Source organism: Brachyhypopomus gauderio, chromosome 13 (genome assembly GCF_052324685.1).
Source record: "Brachyhypopomus gauderio isolate BG-103 chromosome 13, BGAUD_0.2, whole genome shotgun sequence".
Taxonomy (NCBI): domain Eukaryota; kingdom Metazoa; phylum Chordata; class Actinopteri; order Gymnotiformes; family Hypopomidae; genus Brachyhypopomus; species Brachyhypopomus gauderio.
The window spans coordinates 1,434,800-1,454,660 of NC_135223.1; the positions used below are offsets into that span (position 1 = coordinate 1,434,800).

At 45.2% G+C, this 19,861-nt stretch overlaps 2 protein-coding genes across 2 annotated transcripts; both read right to left on the reverse strand.

The window, feature by feature from the left end:
- Positions 1-574: 574 nt before the first annotated feature.
- On the reverse strand, positions 575-6,954 carry LOC143473609 (vascular endothelial growth factor receptor 3). Its single transcript, XM_076970678.1, has 7 exons — positions 6,810-6,954; positions 5,852-5,973; positions 4,972-5,185; positions 3,717-3,871; positions 2,207-2,351; positions 1,694-1,835; positions 575-1,344 (listed from the first exon to the last, which is right to left on the reverse strand). The coding sequence occupies exons 1-7, from the start codon at positions 6,925-6,927 to the stop codon at positions 1,257-1,259; spliced, it is 984 nt and encodes a 327-aa protein (XP_076826793.1). The 5' UTR covers positions 6,928-6,954; the 3' UTR covers positions 575-1,256.
- A 2,827-nt stretch (positions 6,955-9,781) lies between these two features.
- LOC143473685 (uncharacterized) lies at positions 9,782-12,114 on the reverse strand. Its single transcript, XM_076970784.1, has 3 exons — positions 11,924-12,114; positions 11,477-11,738; positions 9,782-11,373 (listed from the first exon to the last, which is right to left on the reverse strand). The coding sequence occupies exons 1-3, from the start codon at positions 11,942-11,944 to the stop codon at positions 9,959-9,961; spliced, it is 1,698 nt and encodes a 565-aa protein (XP_076826899.1). The 5' UTR covers positions 11,945-12,114; the 3' UTR covers positions 9,782-9,958.
- Between the last annotated feature and the right edge of the window lie 7,747 nt (positions 12,115-19,861).

Sequence of the window (19,861 nt, forward strand, 5' to 3'; positions counted from 1 at the left end):
TAGAGCTTTTGGTTAATAAAGCAAGCTGTGAGACCAGAGTTTCTCTCTCTCTCCCCCCCCCCCAGAAACCATAATTTGAAGGGAACCCATATTATGCCCTAATTCTGGATTAATTTAAACGCAGCAATTTGGCAGTGGTGGGGTAATATGAACGTCTTTTCTGGTTTGAAATATGCAGAGGTCTATCTAATGTGTTGGATTCTTGCTGAAGTGCTGTACTGTTAAGGGATTAACTACGTTTTTAATACTTTTTCATGGTTTGGGAGTTCCTCGGGGTGCTGCAAAATACGGCCTGGTTGTTGTTCATATAAATTTTGAAGGTTCTGTTGTGATGTGCCAACCCAAAACTTAAAACCATAACCGGAACCGGGACTGCAGACACACCACAGCGGTTTTGCTTTCGGAGGACTGGATTGTGTCACTGAGGGGCAGCTGCCTGCGAGGCATTAGAGGCTGTAACAGAGACTGTGCCATGTGGGTAGACATTCAATTTACAGTACGTTGTCAATTTTTGTCACGGACACTTTACAGATCTGTGTATGGGTCTTTATCTAAATTAAATCAGCAACAACACTTATCTTTTAAAGCAGTTTAATGGGGTTAAATTATAAAAGTACATAGAAAGATGAAATTTAGTGCAAAAGATTTAAAGTGCTTCCACGGTCCTTCGTCTGGTCTGAAGGTCCAATTTATTTACAGTGCTTTCAAGTAAAATAGAGAGCTATTAGACAGGATCAAACAGTTCAGCTCAAATTTATGTATCAAACTTAGAGATCTCAACCCTCATAGACCAAAATGATTGTCTAACAAGAAAACATGCTAATGCGTTTGCCATGGAAAGAAACCTGTTTACAATCCCATAGGAGAACAGCAGGAAACGGTTTACATAAGTTTGCCTCTTAGAAACATCGGCCACTTAAAGCACGCAGCAGCATACCGATGAGCCATAGCCAGCCCCTCCCTCGCCTTAGACAATAAACATGAATCTTAATTCTGCTGGGTTATGAAATCAATATAGAGAAAAATTGCACACCTGTTGTCAATGAGTCCTGCTGCCCAAGCTGCTGGTGGGAGTATTACTCTACACGTCTATCCCTACATCCCTTCCACACCTTCTGGAGTTTAATATTTAGTCTGTCTTTCCCTGGTGAGAGCAGTCACTTCTTAGACAACCTGGCAGGTTCTTCATCCTTTGGTCCTTAACACTCCTCTTCCTCTTCCTCTCTTCCACACCTATGTCCCTTCCAGCTCTCTCCTTACACCAGAGGTTCGTTGTCTCCGGTTGTTGAGGGCAGAGACTCCACACTGTTCCTGTAGATGGGTTTCTTCTGGGAGTGGTCATCGCTAGAGGAAAGCAAAAGATACAAGAGTTACGGAGGAGAAACCCCCTTGGGGGGGCAGATCACACTCTGCTGGTCTTCATTAGGCCTGCATGGCAACAAAGTGATGATAAATCAAGCAGGCAGACCCTACAACCTCAGATCATGTGAGCTACAGCGATGGCCTACCCCTTAGCCTGTGGCCTTTTGATCTGGACCATGCCAAATGGCCTCTCAATAATAATCAAGAAAATGGGAAGTGATATGATTTGTAATGGTAATTTTTCAGCTAAAACCATCAGGAAAGGCTGCCGATGAAAGTTTCACTGCAAGTCTTTGCAAAAGGTGTGTGTGTTTGTGTGTGCGGTTCTTACATGGGTCCCTTGCACTTCCTCTGTTTGGCCCGACGACAGAGGAAGACCGTGATGGTCAGGACGATCACAAACAGGGCCATGCCTGCTGCCGCTGACATGAGAATGATGCGGCCGCTGGTGGACTCGTACCAGGCTGCGTCCTCTGTACATCACGTGGAAAACGCAAACATCCTGTGATTTGTTGCATCCACCATCTGACTTTCTCCGTGTGTATCTGTGTTTACTTCTTGTTAACTCCATCCCCTCCTGCCCTGTTTTCGCTACTATGACTATCACTCAATAGCATGACACACCTTTCCGCCCATGCACTAACTACCACATACCTTTACACAGCCCCTCCCACATACACCCACAAAGACACACAAAAATGTGCTGTAGAAAATATGTATACCTACTGTACACCCTTAACATTCTTGTATACCACCAGATTCTTTCCTAGCTGTCAGTAAACATGTCATTATTTGCTTTTCAACGCCCCCCCTCCCACTGGCGCCCCCTGCAGGCAACACGAACCTGGCAGCACGGTGATGCTCACGGTGCGTCTCTTGACGAGCGATTTGACGCTGGGGTGCTGAGCGGTGCAGGTGTATCTACCACTGTCCATGTCTCTCACCTTCTCCAGCCTTAGCATACTGTTCGGAACAATCCAGTCCTCTCCCTGCAGAGAGAGAGAGAGAGAGAGAGAGAGAGAGAGAGAGAGAGAGAGGTGTAAAACATGGAGGCAATGATGGTGGTTGAAAAGATTTGTAGAAAGGTAGAGAGGGGAAACAGAAGCACAGTAAAATGAATGAGGTGATGAAACAAAGACAGGAAAGAGAGTAACACAATTAGGAGGAACGAGATTGTGACAGATTGTGTTGTTTGCACATGCCCTGTGAAAGACAGGGTGATGTTAACCACAAGTGTTAGGGCTCAGCACTGATAAGAGTGCTAATGCAAAGATGAGCAGGGTAGTTAACCCTGATGGTGCATCAGCAGATTCATCTGAGAGGGTTGTAGAAAAGGAAGAGTAATGCGCGTGAGAGAGACAGGAACAAAGCCAAAATACCCACAGAACACAAAGGAAAATGGACCCTTTTCAAAAAAGGCGGGAAAAAGACAGCTCATCATAACCGCACAAATGATTTTGGCACGGGAGGCATCGATGACGCTTGCCAGCTCAGTCCAGCTCATTTTCGAATGGAACCCAACTAAGAGAACGCCTAGACCAGCCCAGCCCAGCTAACTTCTGACTGATGCAGTGTTTTGCATGCTAATCCACGGGCTCAGAACAATGACGTCCTGCTTTTCTTTCCGTTCCAGGGAAGGAAAAACTAAATGAACAGAATGCAGCTGCCGTGCCTGTTGTATGAACTCAGTCACTTGTGCTGTTTCACTCCAGAGAATATGGAGGATCTCTGATATACGAAGCAGCCAAACGCATGCGGTGTTGAGTTGACGAAGACCGCTCGCTTAAGACACTGCTCGCTTAAGACACTGCTCGCTTAAAAAAACGCTTACATATTCCTCCTTTATTGGTCTTTGTAAGGCATTTGAATACCTTTCACATTACATGACATTACATTTAAACTCCCATAACCTGATGTGTTTGGCGGACATCTTGCATTTGGATTGAGAGGCAGCACAGGTTTCCCTTTTAGCCCAGGAATCCTTTTTTTTTGCATACTGTGTGAACACTGCAGGTCCCGTTTTTAAGACGGTGACACTTCGCATAGTCTGGGTGCTTTTCACTGTGAAATGCATCATGGTGGGCCACATTGCTTTCTCATTACTTTTTGGATACATAGTTCTTCACATTCCACTTGCTCCTGATAGGTTTTATGGTACATTTCACATTTTCTATCTCAAGTTACAATTGCTGGTACAGTCATCCTGATGGCAAAAAACAATGGATCTCCCTTTGAAGTACTCCCTAGCCAACCTTCTAGTTGCATATTACTGCAGGAGTCACACCATATTTATCATTCTGGATTCCTAGGATAAGATCTTAATCTGATTTGCCTGACTGTGAAGCGACTCTTACCTCCTTGGACCAGAAGTACTCGGGAGTCTCTGAGGAAGACGTGGAGCAGTTCAGCTCTACATCGTCCCCTAGTGGTACACGGAGGTCCTGCATGGAGGAGAAGTATCGAGAGAAGGAGCCGACGCCACTTCTGTACACCGACAGGTCGCGCATGTCTGAGAGAGACAACGTAGATCCGTTAAAAGGCGTGAAGCTAGAAATGACGGCTTCGAGATCTAGAGTGCTGCGCTAGGCATGCTGGGACTAATGAGGTATGAACGGCAGCACGTGGAGTGGGCGGCCCTGTGTGTGGTGAAGGAAGGGTGTGTTCTTCCTCTTCCCCCCAGACCTGGAGCAAAATGCTGCAACTTTAGACAATGTCTGGGGGTTGATAACATCTACGAATGGGCAATGGATTGAAGAAAGTGTGTAAGAACTTCACTCTGGAGTTAAATGTACAGGGGAAACAAGAACTTTGTGAGAAGTTATTTACCACTGACAATTTTAAAGTGCTTATGTTCAATTAATATCGGCCTTTTGTCCATTTGTAGAAAACTCCTGGACTTACAGCTGGGCAAACCAGCTCTGAAACGAATCAATAGTAATGATTGTGTTCTATCAGGTCTTTGCCCACTTTAATGATACAATGTGTGTAATGGGTCATATTCTCCTGTCTGTGGGCACTGATCCTTTCCACAAACACCCACCCTTCTCTGCCCCATTCTCTAGCGTTTCTCCGATAAGGTGCCATTATCGACTCTTTCAAAGACCAAAAACCACCAGTCGATATCATGCTCACTTCTGTCAGTTTTGGAGAACAATGAGTTTCCCTCAACCTCAGTTCTCAGAGTCCATAATAGATACACTCATTGTTTCAGAATACTACAATATTCATCTTGATTTTCAAGGGCTGTTGAATCACAGGCTCCGCACCTTTGTAAAAGGGTAACATCTCATTTCAACAGCTCTACTGATGTCACTTGATCTTGCTAAGCATGCAGTGACATGCAGCCTGTGGTGTTCTGCAGCCTGTGGCATTATTATATGTTTGCCGATACAGTTGCCAATGGGGCAGAATAATTCACTTAGAAAAATTCATTGCTTTCTCAGATTTATATAACAACACGTTCCTCAACCCTGCTGCTTCATTCCACGTGAGAGCAAGATAAGTTTATAGTGCCTGGTAAGATGTATAATACTATCTATAAAATTGTCGGTAAAATAACCGTCAGATATTTTCACCAAATCGATAGTATCCAAGCTCCAGGAAACTCACAGTGGACAGATATGGTGAAAGGTGTGGAGGAGTTGTCCGGGGACGTGTCGTTGTCGGAGACGCAGCGGTACGGGCCGGCCGTCCACGCATGGACCCTGGGGAGCGTGAGGAGCAGGCGGCCATTTTCTCTCGTCACCTCTACGTCGTACAGGAAGCAGCGGCGGTACAGGTAGTTGTACTGATCCACGTCCAGCCGGTACCACCTCTGCATGTGCTGCAGGGCAGAGGGGGTGACATTCGTTCACAAGAGGTACCCATAAACCACAACTAAAGATCCCATTAAATAGCAACAGTCATGAAGAAATAGAGAAAAGGCAGGATTATGGACAGTTACTGCTTTACTATTGACGCAGATTAAATACTCTTGTAGCGCGAGAATGAGGACGTGTCATTATGAGGCCCTTTCACAAGCTTCCTTCTACGAAAGCGGAGAGCGTCGGTTTTCCGTGTTGCCAGATGTGTCAAATGGACAGGACACCAGTGTCTTCCCCAGAAAGGCACGAGACTGCCGGGCCTTTGCTCGAAGTTTCGTCCTGCCCCTCTGCCCCCTATAACCAAAACTCTACCAGATTTCATCTCTTTTCCCCCAGCTCCCACTCCTAATACGAGTCACCAGAGCCTTTATCACAAGCCTCAGCCTGTATGCCATGTAATCAGATGACTGTGCGGGGTGATGGAGGCACCCAACCACACTTTACAATAATTACCTGTCTGGGAAGTGCAGCACACAGGCTGTCTCTACACCCACCACAAATGCTTTCGGTTTCAGAAAGAAAAGGTTTCAGTTCTTTCAGCGTGCTTTTCCTTGGCATTTCTTGCGGAATGTGGGGTAAAGGGAGTTTGATGGAAGCGTATCATAGCTGCTGTATAATTACCTCACCTTAGACAACTTTTCAAAGTGCACAGAGCTCAGGTTGAACTCAGACTCTGAGACGACACACTCCAGGGTCACCTCTTCTCCCTCCATCACCGGCCCTGTGGGCCCTTTCACGACGAGTGAAGCTAAGAAAACACACACACAGGTCCATGTTTCTCTTTACGGTCATGTAAATCATTCATTGCTTTAACATTTTTGACCTAAAGGACACAAAGAGCGTAATCAGCCTGTATTGTTGTTATCTTCAAGGTTACTTCGTATAATTCCATTAGGCTACTGAAATTACTGTTTGCGCAGCAGGTTTTTCGACTCTTCAGACATATATAATGACAGACAAGGGTGTGCGTGTGGTGTGGAGCACAAAAACGAATTGAACAGCACTCTATGACAACTATATTACGAACTGCCTATGTAGACAAATAACGTTTACAAAATAGTGCCTAAAATTAATTCATGGGCTCAAGGACATTTCACTGGAAAATAACATATGAAAGTGTGGCTGTTATCTCTTCAGAGGTGACAGGGGAATTCTCAGGTGTTTTTGTGTTGAAAGAATGCGGAACGAGAGCTCGCGCAATGACGCAGCCGTCTTTGTTCTGTTTTCACATTAAACTTTCTGCTTTTCATATGTAGAAATGAACCCATTTAACCAATTAAACATCGCCAGCGAACACGTAGCTTTTGATATCACTCATATTCGGTTAGCACATTGAATAACAACTACGCCCCATGCTAAAGGCAAATCTTGTCTCCTTTTTGTGTTAAAGTGAATTGGTTTATAGCTGACATTGAGAAAACCTAGTCTATGCAAAACCCTTTACTGCACTTTATTGTAATGATCATAAACGTCTATAAAGAAACAATTACACAATGGTTTAAAATACAATGCAAAAGCTAAAAGTCGAAAACGAATAATAAAAGAGTGTAAATATAGTTTAAATAAATCAGACCAAATATTTACCAGTGCCACATTGTAGGAACGCGAGTATCACCGTCCCAAGCAAAAAATAGGCTCTCATTCTGATAATTGTTTCGGTTGGCAAAGTTTGGAAAACAACTGTTAAAATGAAAGTTTGCATTGTCTATTTATCATTTGTCAAGACTGAAGGCGGAGCTTGTAGTCCTTGGACATGTGATGTTTTTGAGGTATAATTGTGGAAATTACCCTGGAAAGAAGAATAAGGCCCACCATGGTTTTCTTGTGAATACGTTTGACCCGAGACCAGTACCAGCACATTTGGACCGGGGGTGTTTATTTTATTTATTGTGAAACTCTAAATCAAAATCCACGCGCTCATAACAGCGTCACTTGTCTCCGCGCGCACATTACCTTCAAGGTTGTGTCGCAATGCAAGTGAACCCGGACGTTTTTATGCATCGCCTGACAAATAAACTCCTTTATATAGACGCAGTTATCCGTAATAAACTTTGATGATGTCAGGAAAAACATAGTTAATTATTGAACAGTCAACCAAACCCCGCATTAATATTTATAGATCATACATTTTCATTTAATCAGATTTAAATCTTTTATTCGCATCGTTTTGAAAACGGCCTTTTCCAACCTACTTTAGTTTCTCAAAGGAGTGGGACAGGCTTATTAAGTCAGATTTTTTATGACAACAAGTCAAGACGTGTCAGTCTTCCGAACTGAAAGCGTGCACATAAAGGCAAAAAAGAAACAGCGCGCGCGTCGGTTGTTTCCTAGACCCAGGCTTGCTGATGCACGCGCTTCTTGCTATACTTGCACGCATTTAGGCGCAACGAAGACGCCGTGCCGACATCTGGTATTGTGTGTGAGTTTCAGGCGTGAAATGTAGGCTCTATATCCAAAATGTCTTTGGACCAGAAAGTGGGTCGCAGTTTCATGCATAGTTGAACATCTAAAACTAGCCAAGCCCGGCCGTTGGCTTGCACACACAAGCAATACAAAACACGGACAACAGAAACTGGAGTGTCGGATTAATCCCTGGGTACTTGAAATCTCAGGCGGCCTACTTTATTATCATTACCCTTTACCCCCACAAATTATCATCTAATAGGTTTATCGTTTTTTTTCAGGGCCCCTAAAAGGCGCGGGACCCGTAGGCTCGTGCCTGCTCTGCCTATTTGGTAATTCGAGGGACTTATTCCCCAAACACCCCGCTGCTCATTGCTTCAAGCCAATAAGGACGATGACTACAATGCTTCACAGATCGGCCTCCTTTCTCCGGTCCTTTTGGCCTGGTCCAACTGAGCGGGTGTTCTGCTGGAATCACGCCAGAGGCTGAATTACAAATCAGGGAACGTTTCAAAAACACTTAAAAATTGTGCTGTTTGCAGTCAACTTGACTTTCATAATCATGGCCTATAGCTAGGTTAAACCTGAATGTATTAACATATTAAATAAGCAAAGTAGTTGAAAACATAAGTGCAACCAATTTTAGCCTAAAATCTAATGCACCTATAAAATATCTCAGCCGATCTTTAGCTGGTGTTTGATTTTGCACCGTCTGAAAGCAAGAGACAGACAGACGTAACTGCCGTCAATGTCATTGCTGCATTCAACGTCAGCTCAAGGCAAGAAGAAGCCGGGCATGTAATTCACACAGAAAATATATTTATTACGTGTCTGTCCAAAGAGAACTAAAGGCAGAGAAAATAGAGAAAGGGCATTGCTGTAGGAGGCAAAAACAGGACATCAAAGTACGGATTTACAGAAACTAAATCAATCCACCAGAGGAACATCACAGGTAGTCTAGGCAGGTGCTGCTTTGCATTTAAGAGTCCTGCGTGTCGTTTTGCTGCTAAGACACGGCTGTGGACTGGTGAGCTTTGATGCACACCGATGGGCTTTGGAGGTCCACAGTAAAGCCAAACCAGCAGCACAGATACTAAAGTAAATATATTTGACAGAAGAACATAACCAAAGTGCACAGGGAAAAAGCACTTATATCCTGGCATCTGATTATATAGACTGCCATTCAAGGTTTGTACAGCTCCTCCCATTTCAATCTGAATAAATCAGCAGTGTCACGAAGGCTCGGTTTCAAGCGTTATGCAATGTCTGAAAATATGACAGTCATGCACCAAAACAGTGAACTGACAGGTTGTTCTTACAAAAACTTGAGCATCTAAAAAAACTTTCCCCCGCCGTCAGAAATCCATCTTTAAGTTGCAGTACACCGGTGACAACTGATTAGCAGAACACGTTCTTTACTGACACGACTGTATTGAAGGGCCTTTTTGTTACCGGCTCTATGACTCTAACAAGAATAGATGAGAATCTTTATTTTATCAGGGAAGGTGCAATGAGAACATATTCTCATTTACAAGCTTCTTCAGGGGTAAGAAATGGGGCGACAGGGCCGTTACCCCCGGGAACAACTCAAATACGTGGTTCAAAACAGCCCCGTGGCCGAAACCTTTACTAACTGCCCTGCCATATTGCCCACTCCCTTACAACAGCTACATAACAAACACATGCGTCTCCAACTAGCACCAGTGTCAGAGAGATCCATGAAGAATGCGAGAAGTTAACACGGGCAGTTGAGATGCGTTTACAGATTCCTATTAAGAGTGGCACCATTAACAATCCCCATGTAATGACACTGCTCAACTCTTTACCCTCTATACATTACATTTTAGAAATTACCCATGAAACTGTAATTACATTTAGAGCAATGGGACCACTCATCAAAACTGTATTAAAAATTTGTGCAGGTGCCATTACTATGAGATCATTTGGTACTAAAAGAAATGACAAATATGATGGATATCGAGTTGGCATATTCCCACTTAAACTGAATCATTTTTTTTCTTTTTATGACATATTATTTGGCATGTTTCTCATAAAATAAATTTTAAAAGTTCCCTTCCAGTGACATTAGTCTTAGTATCTAGCTGAAAGTGCTTTTCAAAACAGGCTTCCTTAAGGCCACGGAGAAGCATAAAAATGTGCAAATCATTATTTATTTATTTATCAAAACCAAATTACCTGTGAAAGGATTTTAGGCCACCTGCAAGTTACTTTATTTGGACTTGAATCTAGCCAAAGAGGGGATGCCTTATATTCCTGTTAGTCTTTTTGTTTGTGTTACACTCTTGAACGGTTAGGAGACCACAGTCTTCCTAAGTGTGCTCCTTGACCTGCTCCTCAGGCCCCTCCTCCTGCCCTGCCTCCTCGGTTGAGTAGTGCTCCAGCGATTGGTGCTTGTTTCTCGACGGCGCATCCCGAAAGCGCATCCCACAGTCCTCGCAGGCGTAGGGCAGAGCCCTCTTCTTCTCCTCCCCGTCCGGGCCGCCACTCGGGGGGCCCGCCCCCGCGGCTTGGGCCGGCAGCTCCTGCCGGGCCCCGGACCCGCCACCGGCGGCCAGGCTGGGCCGGCCCACCGAGCTGGGCTTGGTGACGATGCCGTGCACGGTGCGGTGGTGGAAGCGTACGCCGGAGCGGTTGGAGAAGCCCTTCCCGCACAGGCCGCACGCGAAGGGCCGCTCGCCCGTGTGCACGCGCGTGTGGATCTTGAGGGCGCCCGACTGCGTGAAGGACTTCCCGCACTGACCGCAGCGGTACGGCTTCTCGCCCGTGTGCGTGCGCTGGTGCGCCCGAACGCCCGCCAGGTGCGGGAAGCCGCGGCCGCAGAAGGCGCAGGAGTACGGCCGCTCGCCCGTGTGGATCCTCCGGTGGATCTTTAGCGCCCCCGACTGGCTGAAGCTCTTACCGCAGTCGGCGCACGAATACGGCCGCGCGCCCGTGTGCACGTTGAGGTGTATACGCAGGTTGCTGTGCGAGCTGAACACGCGGCCGCACTCGGTGCACAGGAAGCCGCCGGCCTGTGTGGCGTGCTGGGCCCGCTGGTGCTGCAGGAGCTGGGAGGGGCGGGCGAAGGAGGCGGGGCAGTGCATGCACGCGTGCGCCTGAAGCCCCTCCCTCTGGGCGTGGCTCTGCTGGTGGCGCAGCAGCTGGGCGCAGGTCGGGAAGGTGCGCTGGCACGCCAGGCAGGGGAAGTGGGGCGGGGAGCGGGCGCCGTGGCGACCCGGGGGCGGGGCTAGCGGGCAGTGGCACGAGGCCAGCGGGCAGTGGTGGTGGTGGTAGTGGTGGTGCGCGTGGGTGTGGGCGAAGTGGGGGTCGGAGCCCTGCTGGGCGCGGAGGAGGTGGGGGCAGGGCTGGAAGCCACGGTGGCAGCAGAGGCAGGGGAAGGCCTGGATGGGGGCGGGGCACACCTGGGGGCTGGAGGCGGAGCCTGGCGTCGGGCTGTGGGTGCTGGTGCCCTTGTCCTGGTGCTGGGGGCGGCCAGGGGCGGCGCTGGACGTGCTGGTGGGCTCGCTGCCCTCCTCCAGAGAGAGCCCCAGGCCGAGGCACAAGCCCAGGTTGATGGGCACTGTGCCGGGACCTTTGGCCTGAGCCGGTGACGCGGACTCGGTAGTAGTGGCCGTCTGAGCCTGGGAAGAGGAGCTCTCTCTGGGTTTTAAACTCTGCAGATTGAGCGCTCCAACCATGGATGACAAGGGGCAGCCTGGACAGGTACAGGTATGTGGCTGGACCGCTGAAGAGAGGAAAACATAGGTGAGCAGGAACATGACGACGAGAAACACCAGCATATAACCACCATGACACCCAACATAATCCAGCAGCGTGTACACACTCACTCTGCTGGTCATCACAATCCACAGACTCCTCGCTACTGTCCCCGGACTGCAGACCGAACCCTGCCATGTTCTTCCCTGGACTCTCTCTAGCCACACCACCCTGAGCTTTGGGTACCGACGTCTCAGGCGTGGCCATGGTCTCCCAGGCGGAGCGCAGTGATTGCTGGGTGGGATACTTCAGCAGCTGGCCAGATGTAGATGCACTGGAAGCCACAAGGTCACCAATGAAGTTATGCATGTCCAGCCAAGAGCTGGGACCAGCCTGTGTTGAGGAGAAACACGAAGGCGAAGTCAGAGGATGGATCAAAACACGCTAAATACGCTAGCTAGCTAATTAGCATGCTACACATTTCCCTATCAAACACGCTAGCTAATTAGCATGCTACACATTCTCAACATATGCGCTCATACGCTGTGTTTCAACACAGCTACTTCAAGTATACTCACTGGAAATTTCTCTTTGTCCATTACACTAACGCACTACATATTCATCTATAACTAAATCTTTTGGCGGGCTCTACGCCGACTAGCTAGTTGGCTAGCGTACTATTTGAGCAGCACTGTGGTGTTATTATTGTAGCTAGCTAGCGGTAATAGCGCTGTAGTAACGGCGCCATCTTCCTCCTCGGCGGCAGTCAGGTCACGTGACCGTCCTTTATAAATGGCTACATGTGGGCTGTGTGGATCTGTCCAAGGTCCATCATTTGCATTACACCAAATAAGGTTTTCTGTAACATAAGATTTTGTCCACATATTTTCTCATGGTGCATAAAGTAGCATGAATGGAGAATAGACACGAAAAGAGACAAGGGTAAAGAAGAATAAGTCAATGCTTTTATACAAGTTAATCGTGTGAATAAAAGCAGTTTGACATATGAGCAATACATAAATTAACAAAAAATATATTAACAAATCAGAAGAAAACAGTAAACGAATTAAATATAAAAGGTTCAATATGTGTTACACTGAAAAATGAGACCTTAACATATTTTCTGTAAAATTTGACCTTACTTCCCTATGGAGTAAAGCCTGTTTAAGCAAGGACGCTGTTTGTGCCAATCCCTTAACAGTACTTCTATCATATGGAGGATTCTTGTGAGATAAAGATCTATCTTTCTATGTGGGAAAACAAGGAGTTATTAATGCTCTGTCTTTAAAAATGACTTTAGACTTTTAATCCTAACTGCCAGATCAGATCTCCTCAGATCTCATGTGTCAGATCTTCAGATATCAGCTCTCAGGTTGCATTGATGTGTCCATACGTGTTGACAGTGACAACTGGGAACTCAAATATAAACTCAACAAAGTTGAGTAATAACTTACTCAGTTACATGTGCCAAGGTAAAATTGGTAAGCAATTTAAAATCATATACTCATCTGTGATTAAATACATCATTGGTCATTCACACGTTTTATTTGTGTGTATCATGTCGTGTCTGTGGCATGAGGCTGCGTTAGCGTTCCTTTTACCTCTCTGCACTCATTTTAGTCCTGAATTATCAAAAAGAAAGAATACTGACTCTCAAGATTAATTTCCAGTGCTGACAGATGCTGTTTCTGTTAGAAAACTACATTGTTCAGCACAGATGTTCAGTATTTTTAAATGGTACTATTCTAGCTCTAGTGGATTTTGTGGTAAGTTGCATTGCTTTGAGCCGTTACTTGAAGCCTGTAGCAGTATTTTCACTCTGGTGTTTTGTCTATACTACATGTCTCTGGTGGTCAGATATGAGATCAGATTTCAAATATATTTCAAAGTATTTTTTTGCCCTCTTAGCATATTGTGCATTCGTCCACAAACACATACAGCAGGCATTGCCACTCGCATTATAAGAGTTGGTGTTGTACATCAGTATTAAGCTTCCTGTGGCACTGACGCTTAGGCAAAGTGTGTTTGTTGCATTCCAAGGGCATCCTTCCTCAAAAATGAGCTTATATCGGCTACAGCGTTCCAGTCCGCCCTGGAGAGAGCATCTGGCCACAGGGCGATGAATCTCAACAGCACCCTACACTTGTTCTCTTTCATCTTTGTGTGTGTGTGTGTGTGTGTGTGTGTGTGTGTGTGTGTGTGTGTGTGGGTGTCTGTGTGTGTGTGTGTGTGCGTGTGTGTTTGTTTGTGTGTGTGTGTGTGTGTGTGTGTGTGTGTGTGTGTGTGTGTGTGTGTGTGTGTGTGTGTGTGCGTGTATGTGTGTGTGTGTGTGTGCGTGCATGGTAAATAAATTATGTTACTTGTTTATCCAGTTTGTAACCAACATAACCAACATCCTAAAGCAATGTCAGCCAGTAAAATGTGAAAGTTCAGACTCAGTGCAGTGAAGATTCGCCTGGACTGTAATGTGTCCTGGTGTGACTGAATGGGACAGGTGTAACTCAAGTGTAACTCAAGTGTAACTCAGGTATAACTCAGGTATAACTCCTTGCAATGAGTTACTAAACCCAGTGATTTAGTACTGATTAATGTCAGTGAGGGTATTGTTTGTGTAGTATGGGAAGCATTCATGAGTAGGTAATGTGTCTGTCAGTTTGGATTAGCAAACCTGTGGATCACCAGTAAGACTGTAATCTTCACCAGTAAAACTGTAATCTTCATCAGTAAGACTGTAATCTTCACCAGTAAGACTGTGACCTAAAACTACTAATGTTCTTTTGCATTGGATGACATTTACATTTAGGTGGGTGTGGATGGGTGGTCTGGTTTGTCAGTGCATGCCAGGAGAGAGACAGTTTTAATCATCGTGTAGGAATGTTTGTGTCCGTGAACATAATTAGGAAGGAAGCTCATAATGATGTCCAGTAACATTTAACTAAACATGCCATTTTTAATAGCGAACAAAAATAGCCTGAAACAGGAACCCAAGATTCCCATTTTGGCTGTGATTTCAGTAATCTGTTTACTGGACCAAACCACCCATATTAAATAGTGGTTTTTATTCTCTTTTTATTACTCATTTAAGCTAGACGACAACAATCATCAAGGTTCATTTCTCTGCAATCAAGAGATGTTTTGACATGTTTTTCTACTAGACCACATTAAACTATGATTATGGATAACGACGGCACCTGTACATCAACATCCTTTTTGGCTTAATGAAGAGGAAAGAGTGAATATGTGCTTCAGGCTTATAGAGTGTTTATCAGAAGAAGAAGTCCAAATGACGGAATTGTGGGTTGTTCAGAGAACTCAGGTATCGGCTGAGGCACCAGTAGCCCCTAAACTCGTGCCGTAGCCTCGGGGCTCCACCATTAGCGGCAGCGGCTGTTAAGAGCAGCAACACAGAGCAACAAAACAAAGAGCGAATCTGCTTGGAAAACAGGAAGAGGCTGGCATGCTAGACCAGATTCCTATCGCGCTTCAAATTATTAATTCGCCTCTGGAGCTTATTTAGCCATGAAATTAGGTGGGTCTGACATGTAGTTATTACACAATACAGTGCACAAATGTGGATGGTTCCAAAGTCTGTTTGATTGGAAATTACAGACAGAGATGATGATCTGGCTGGATGCCAGCAGACGATATGTCCGTTTGAATCATTGGTGTTGGTGCTGAAACCTTTTGGAGCCAATTTGGTGTCTTCTCAAATGTTTATTAAGGACATATTTCCTGTGCCAGATTCAGTGTGGTGACACATTCTAACAATGGTCAACTGCTGGACAACTTTCATCCATCTACTGTTGGTAAACTGTTCTTGTTGACTCCCTGATGCTTTTGGTAGGCTATGGTCTACAACTACAGTCATAACACGAGCGACGGACTGACGGAAGCTTCTGGAAGGACAGTTGTCCAGGTGGGCGGGGCATCTGACTGGCCACCAGTACAGTGATCTGGGAGGGAGCGCATGGTTGCTGAAGCACTGTCAAGACTGCCAGCTTGTCTACGTTGGCAGACAGATGCACTGCGTTGTCTCTGAGTTCTCCCAGCAGATGGGGAGGGTTTGAAGCTGTGGTTGATTTACTCGAGGCCCAAAGATTCAAATTTGCAATTATTTGGCATTGAAGACAGAAGGAAGGACTTCTTCCTCATCCCATTTTGCACTACATCACATTCTCCCATGATGCACTGCATCCCATTACGCTAACCTGTTTTTCATGCAGAGGTTATTTATTTTTTTGATAAGGTCTTTCCCCCAAGGTTAAGTAATGGTGAAAGACACAGGGACCAACTCTGTGTGTCCCATCTCAGTCATCCTTCGGTTGCATCTTGTCTTAATAAGAACATCATATTAAAAGGTCCTCCTTTGACATTAATACAAATATGTATATATTGGTTATGGAGATGAGTCCTCACAAGTGAGAGGTCTACTCCATTGTCACAGTGTTGGATGAGGAGTGTGTTTGTAACTACAGCACCTGTATTGTGGTGTGGTGGTGTTGTTTTTAACTGGATGATTTTGAGTGTCAGCTGCTTAAATGACTTAAGATAACTTACAACCAATAAAACTGGGATGGAAAGAAAGAGGTCAAATGAAGTGAAAGCGGTATAGTTGTTCTTCACGTGTGACGGGGCGGGTGCTGGTCCTACAATAGATGTCTGCTGCCCCCTGCTGGTATTGAGGGGACACACACGGCGCCATCACCAAGGACAGGCTTGCTGCTCCCCTCAGTGCCGGGAGGCAGGTTGTTGTCCGGGCGGATGTTGATAGCAGGCATTTGTTCGCTGTGTTTGCACTCAACGAGTGCGTCTCGCAATTGTGCGACAGAGGAAGTGCCAATTTTGATCTTTCTGTCTGTGTGCACGCGTGCGTGCGTGCGTGTGCACAAAATAAAAGTGATGTTGCAACAACGTTTGCCTCGGCTGGAGAGCTCGCCACTATGTGTTTTTGTGATTTTGGATATTGCCTCTGAAAGGGCAACGTCGACGCACAGGCAACTCTCCAAATGTTGCTGCAGCGTTGCTATGGTTACATCTCTTCTAGCTAATGTTTTTTTTTTTTTTTTTAGCATAGTAGCTATGCTACCATAGTAACATAATTACATAATTCCGTCTCCTAAATCGTGAACATACTCACAATGTGCTAAAAGAGACATTTTGACTACCAATTATCTCGGGAATCACTGCATATCTATAGTAACACTTGAAGCTTTAAAGGGGGGGGGGGGTGCCCAAAGTATTTCACTGTCTGCTGCCCCCCTCTACCAAATGATATTAGTCCGCCGCACTATATGACTGGAGTCCTGCCCAGTCATGACAGATTGCTGATGCAAATTTCTTAGAGATTTTGGCACTTCCTTTTTGTCTTAAGGTGGCCTTTTGTCTTTAAACAGCTTTATTCAGCAAAGGCAGCACAGAAGCCATTTCAGCGCCACCTTAACTGTGTAAAAAAAATGGCATTATGTGTTTACTCAGTGTTGGAGCTTGGATCCTGTCCTGGGCCTCTCTGTAGGCTTGATTATCCTCCTTTAGGTCTACGTGTTTAGCTGATGTCCTGCGTTGGTTATTTATGTAGGTCTTGAAGTTGGATGTGTCTTTTATGGGTTGTGGGAGTGTGTTGGCCTCAGGACGGTGCGTTCGTGTTCTTGCTGTGTGTGTGTGTGTGTGTGTGTGTGTGTGTGTGTGTGTGTGTGTGTGTGTGTGTGTGTGTGTCTTTTTTGAGTCCTTTCCCCGTCTCCCGTGGTGGATTTGACAGGTGACGAAACATTGGAGCTCAACCAATCCACTGTCTGTGTTGAGTTTTAGTAAACGCATTGGAGTTGGAAAGTAAAATATAACACCAACACATGAAAAACAGGCGTGATTTCTCACCCTACGCTTCAGCGACCACACTCATTGGTTTTTCATTCTGTTAAGCTGTTGGAGGACACCAGGCGAGAACTTCCTCTGCTCGTCCATGACAGAGTGGCCCATCCAGATGGGGACATGGCGATTAGTCTCTTAATAGCTTCTCCGGCATGTGTGCATGTAATATCAGGCTTCTAAACTCTGTCCACACTGCCAGCCAAATGAGATCCCACGCCATGAACCCTGCAGGGCTCGGTGTGTGAACGCCTTTACACAGCAAAATGATCCTTTTTTAAATGATCATGAAAATGCCACATAAAAATTTCTCCATTTCTGTATTACAGGTCTTTGTCAGCTTCCTTCAATCTGTCTCTCTCTCCCTTGTAATAGCTGTCTCTCTCTCCTCACCGCTGGGCTGGTGTGTCGTGCTCTCACTCCCTGTCTTTCTCCCATTTTCTATTCATGGATTAAAATAATGAAGTCTGAAATGAAGGCTGAAATTTGTGCGTATTTAACAATGCCGTTATATTGTAGATAATTTGCAGTAATAAATGCATTCTACATTGCCCATGCCCAAAACCTTCCTGCTTCTCATGGGGTGAGACATGGCCTGTGGGCGTCTGCTGAGGACACACAGTTATGATTGTGGGGCTAAATGTGAGAGTGTGAACTTTTGAGTGTGTTTTTTTCCCCTGGACAGATAGGGCACGCTCTTCATCACTGCTGCCTGTGTGATGCCAACGCTAGAAGGTCTGGGAGCTCAACGGGGCACCCAACACAAGCATGAGATTTTGGCCCCGGGGCATGTCTGACCACTTCAGACAGAGGATGAGAACAGACTGGTGAGTGTGTGTGTGTGTGTGTGTGTGTGTGTGTGTGTGTGTGTGTGTGTGTGTGTCTGCAGCATGAAGGTGTGAAGAATTCAACAACTTCTCACCGTGTTTACACAGTAGAGCTGTAGAACGTGGCTGGAGAGAAGGAAGACGTTGTCTCTGATACTGCTCTAGATGCCCCCGAGCTGAAGTATGTCGCCTGCAGAAGTGGTAATGAAGTGTGGCTCAGTAAGAACTTATACAACGTAATGACAGTTAGAACAGGACTCAGACAGTTATCAGGCGTGGACTTCAAATCCTCCACCCTGTTCATGTTCATGTTCATGGAAACAAGGTTTCATAGTACACACCATACTGCACTCCATACTACACATCACAAGCCAGCCTAATGGCAAGGCTCCTTCTACTGCACGTCATTATCAAGACATAGATATTCACAGCTCAACATTGTGGTTATTGTTGTGACTTTGATCATTCCTTTAATCAATTTGTGGAAAGTTACTATAGTATCACTATGGTTTTGTAAACGTTCCTATAATAGACAAACCACTGTACATATATACGGCAATATTCTTGTGCGTACAGAGTTCAAATCAAATCAAATCAAATCAAATATATTTGTATAGGGCTTTTCACAACATATAGTATGTTGTCACAAAGCGCTTTACAGGATTTACAAGGTTAACAATACTATGGGTCCAAATCCCTAATGATCAAGCCAAAGGCGACAGTGGCAAGGAAAAACTCCCTAGATGGAGGGGAATAGGAAGAAATCTTGGGAGGACCAAGACTCAAAAGGGAACCCATCCTCCATTGGGCGGCCCGTTAACACACAAATTACACAAAAACAAATTATACAGACTAATACACAAGTTACAAATAAATCACACAATCAGGCTAAGTATAAGGTAACTAGAATGAAAGTTCTGGGTGTTGATATTGTCAATGTAAATGTCTTATGATGAACGTCAGAGTTGTGCCCCTCCACACCCCCACTTTGGAATGACATGTGTCTGACCTGTCAGTCCGCATGGATATTTGTGTTAGATCTCTTTAAATTATTTGTCTTTTGCTAATTGCGATAATCCCACCTCCTCCAACTATATCACAGAATTCATTGATGCCAACTACTGAGATTCCATGGTAACAGTCTGCACAACTCTCCTGATATATGCTGTAACAAAAAGACTGAAGATATAAGATTTGACACCGCACCACAAAAAATATGCATCTATATCAGTTTATATCATACGCCACAAATCCAGCAGCTAGAAGTAGTACGTTAACACATGCACATAAAGTTGTTTTGGTATATAATCCTCACAGAAGTGCTCAGAAACAATGTTAAGTTTGTTCACAGCCACTTCGTCCTGTACACACCAACACAAGACACGTATCAAAGAACTGATACATATAGGCCTACTAAAACCCAATTCCTAATCCACATGCTAATATGCTAACACTTTAAATTAGTCAGAAGATCATTAGGCTTGCTTCACAGTCGAGGAAGCAGTCAGCAAATCCTTTTGCTGCACACCGAATACATTTTGCTTGCTTTGATAAGCTGTACTTGGCCGCTGTCTGGTTCCAGTTCTCTGAGTGTTCGTGATGCCGTTTCTGTCTCTCCAGCGCTTCATCTTCAGCAGGTTAACAAGATGTTGGTGCTAAAAGAGACAGAAGAAAGTGCCACTATCAGTCACCATTACAGGATTATTTGACTTTATGGGGTTTGTCATCACTATGGGCTTTTTAAAATAAGGTTTTTAAAAAGGTGTTACGACCCTCCCCCACCCTTGTCAGCCATTGTATATATATATATATATATATATATATATA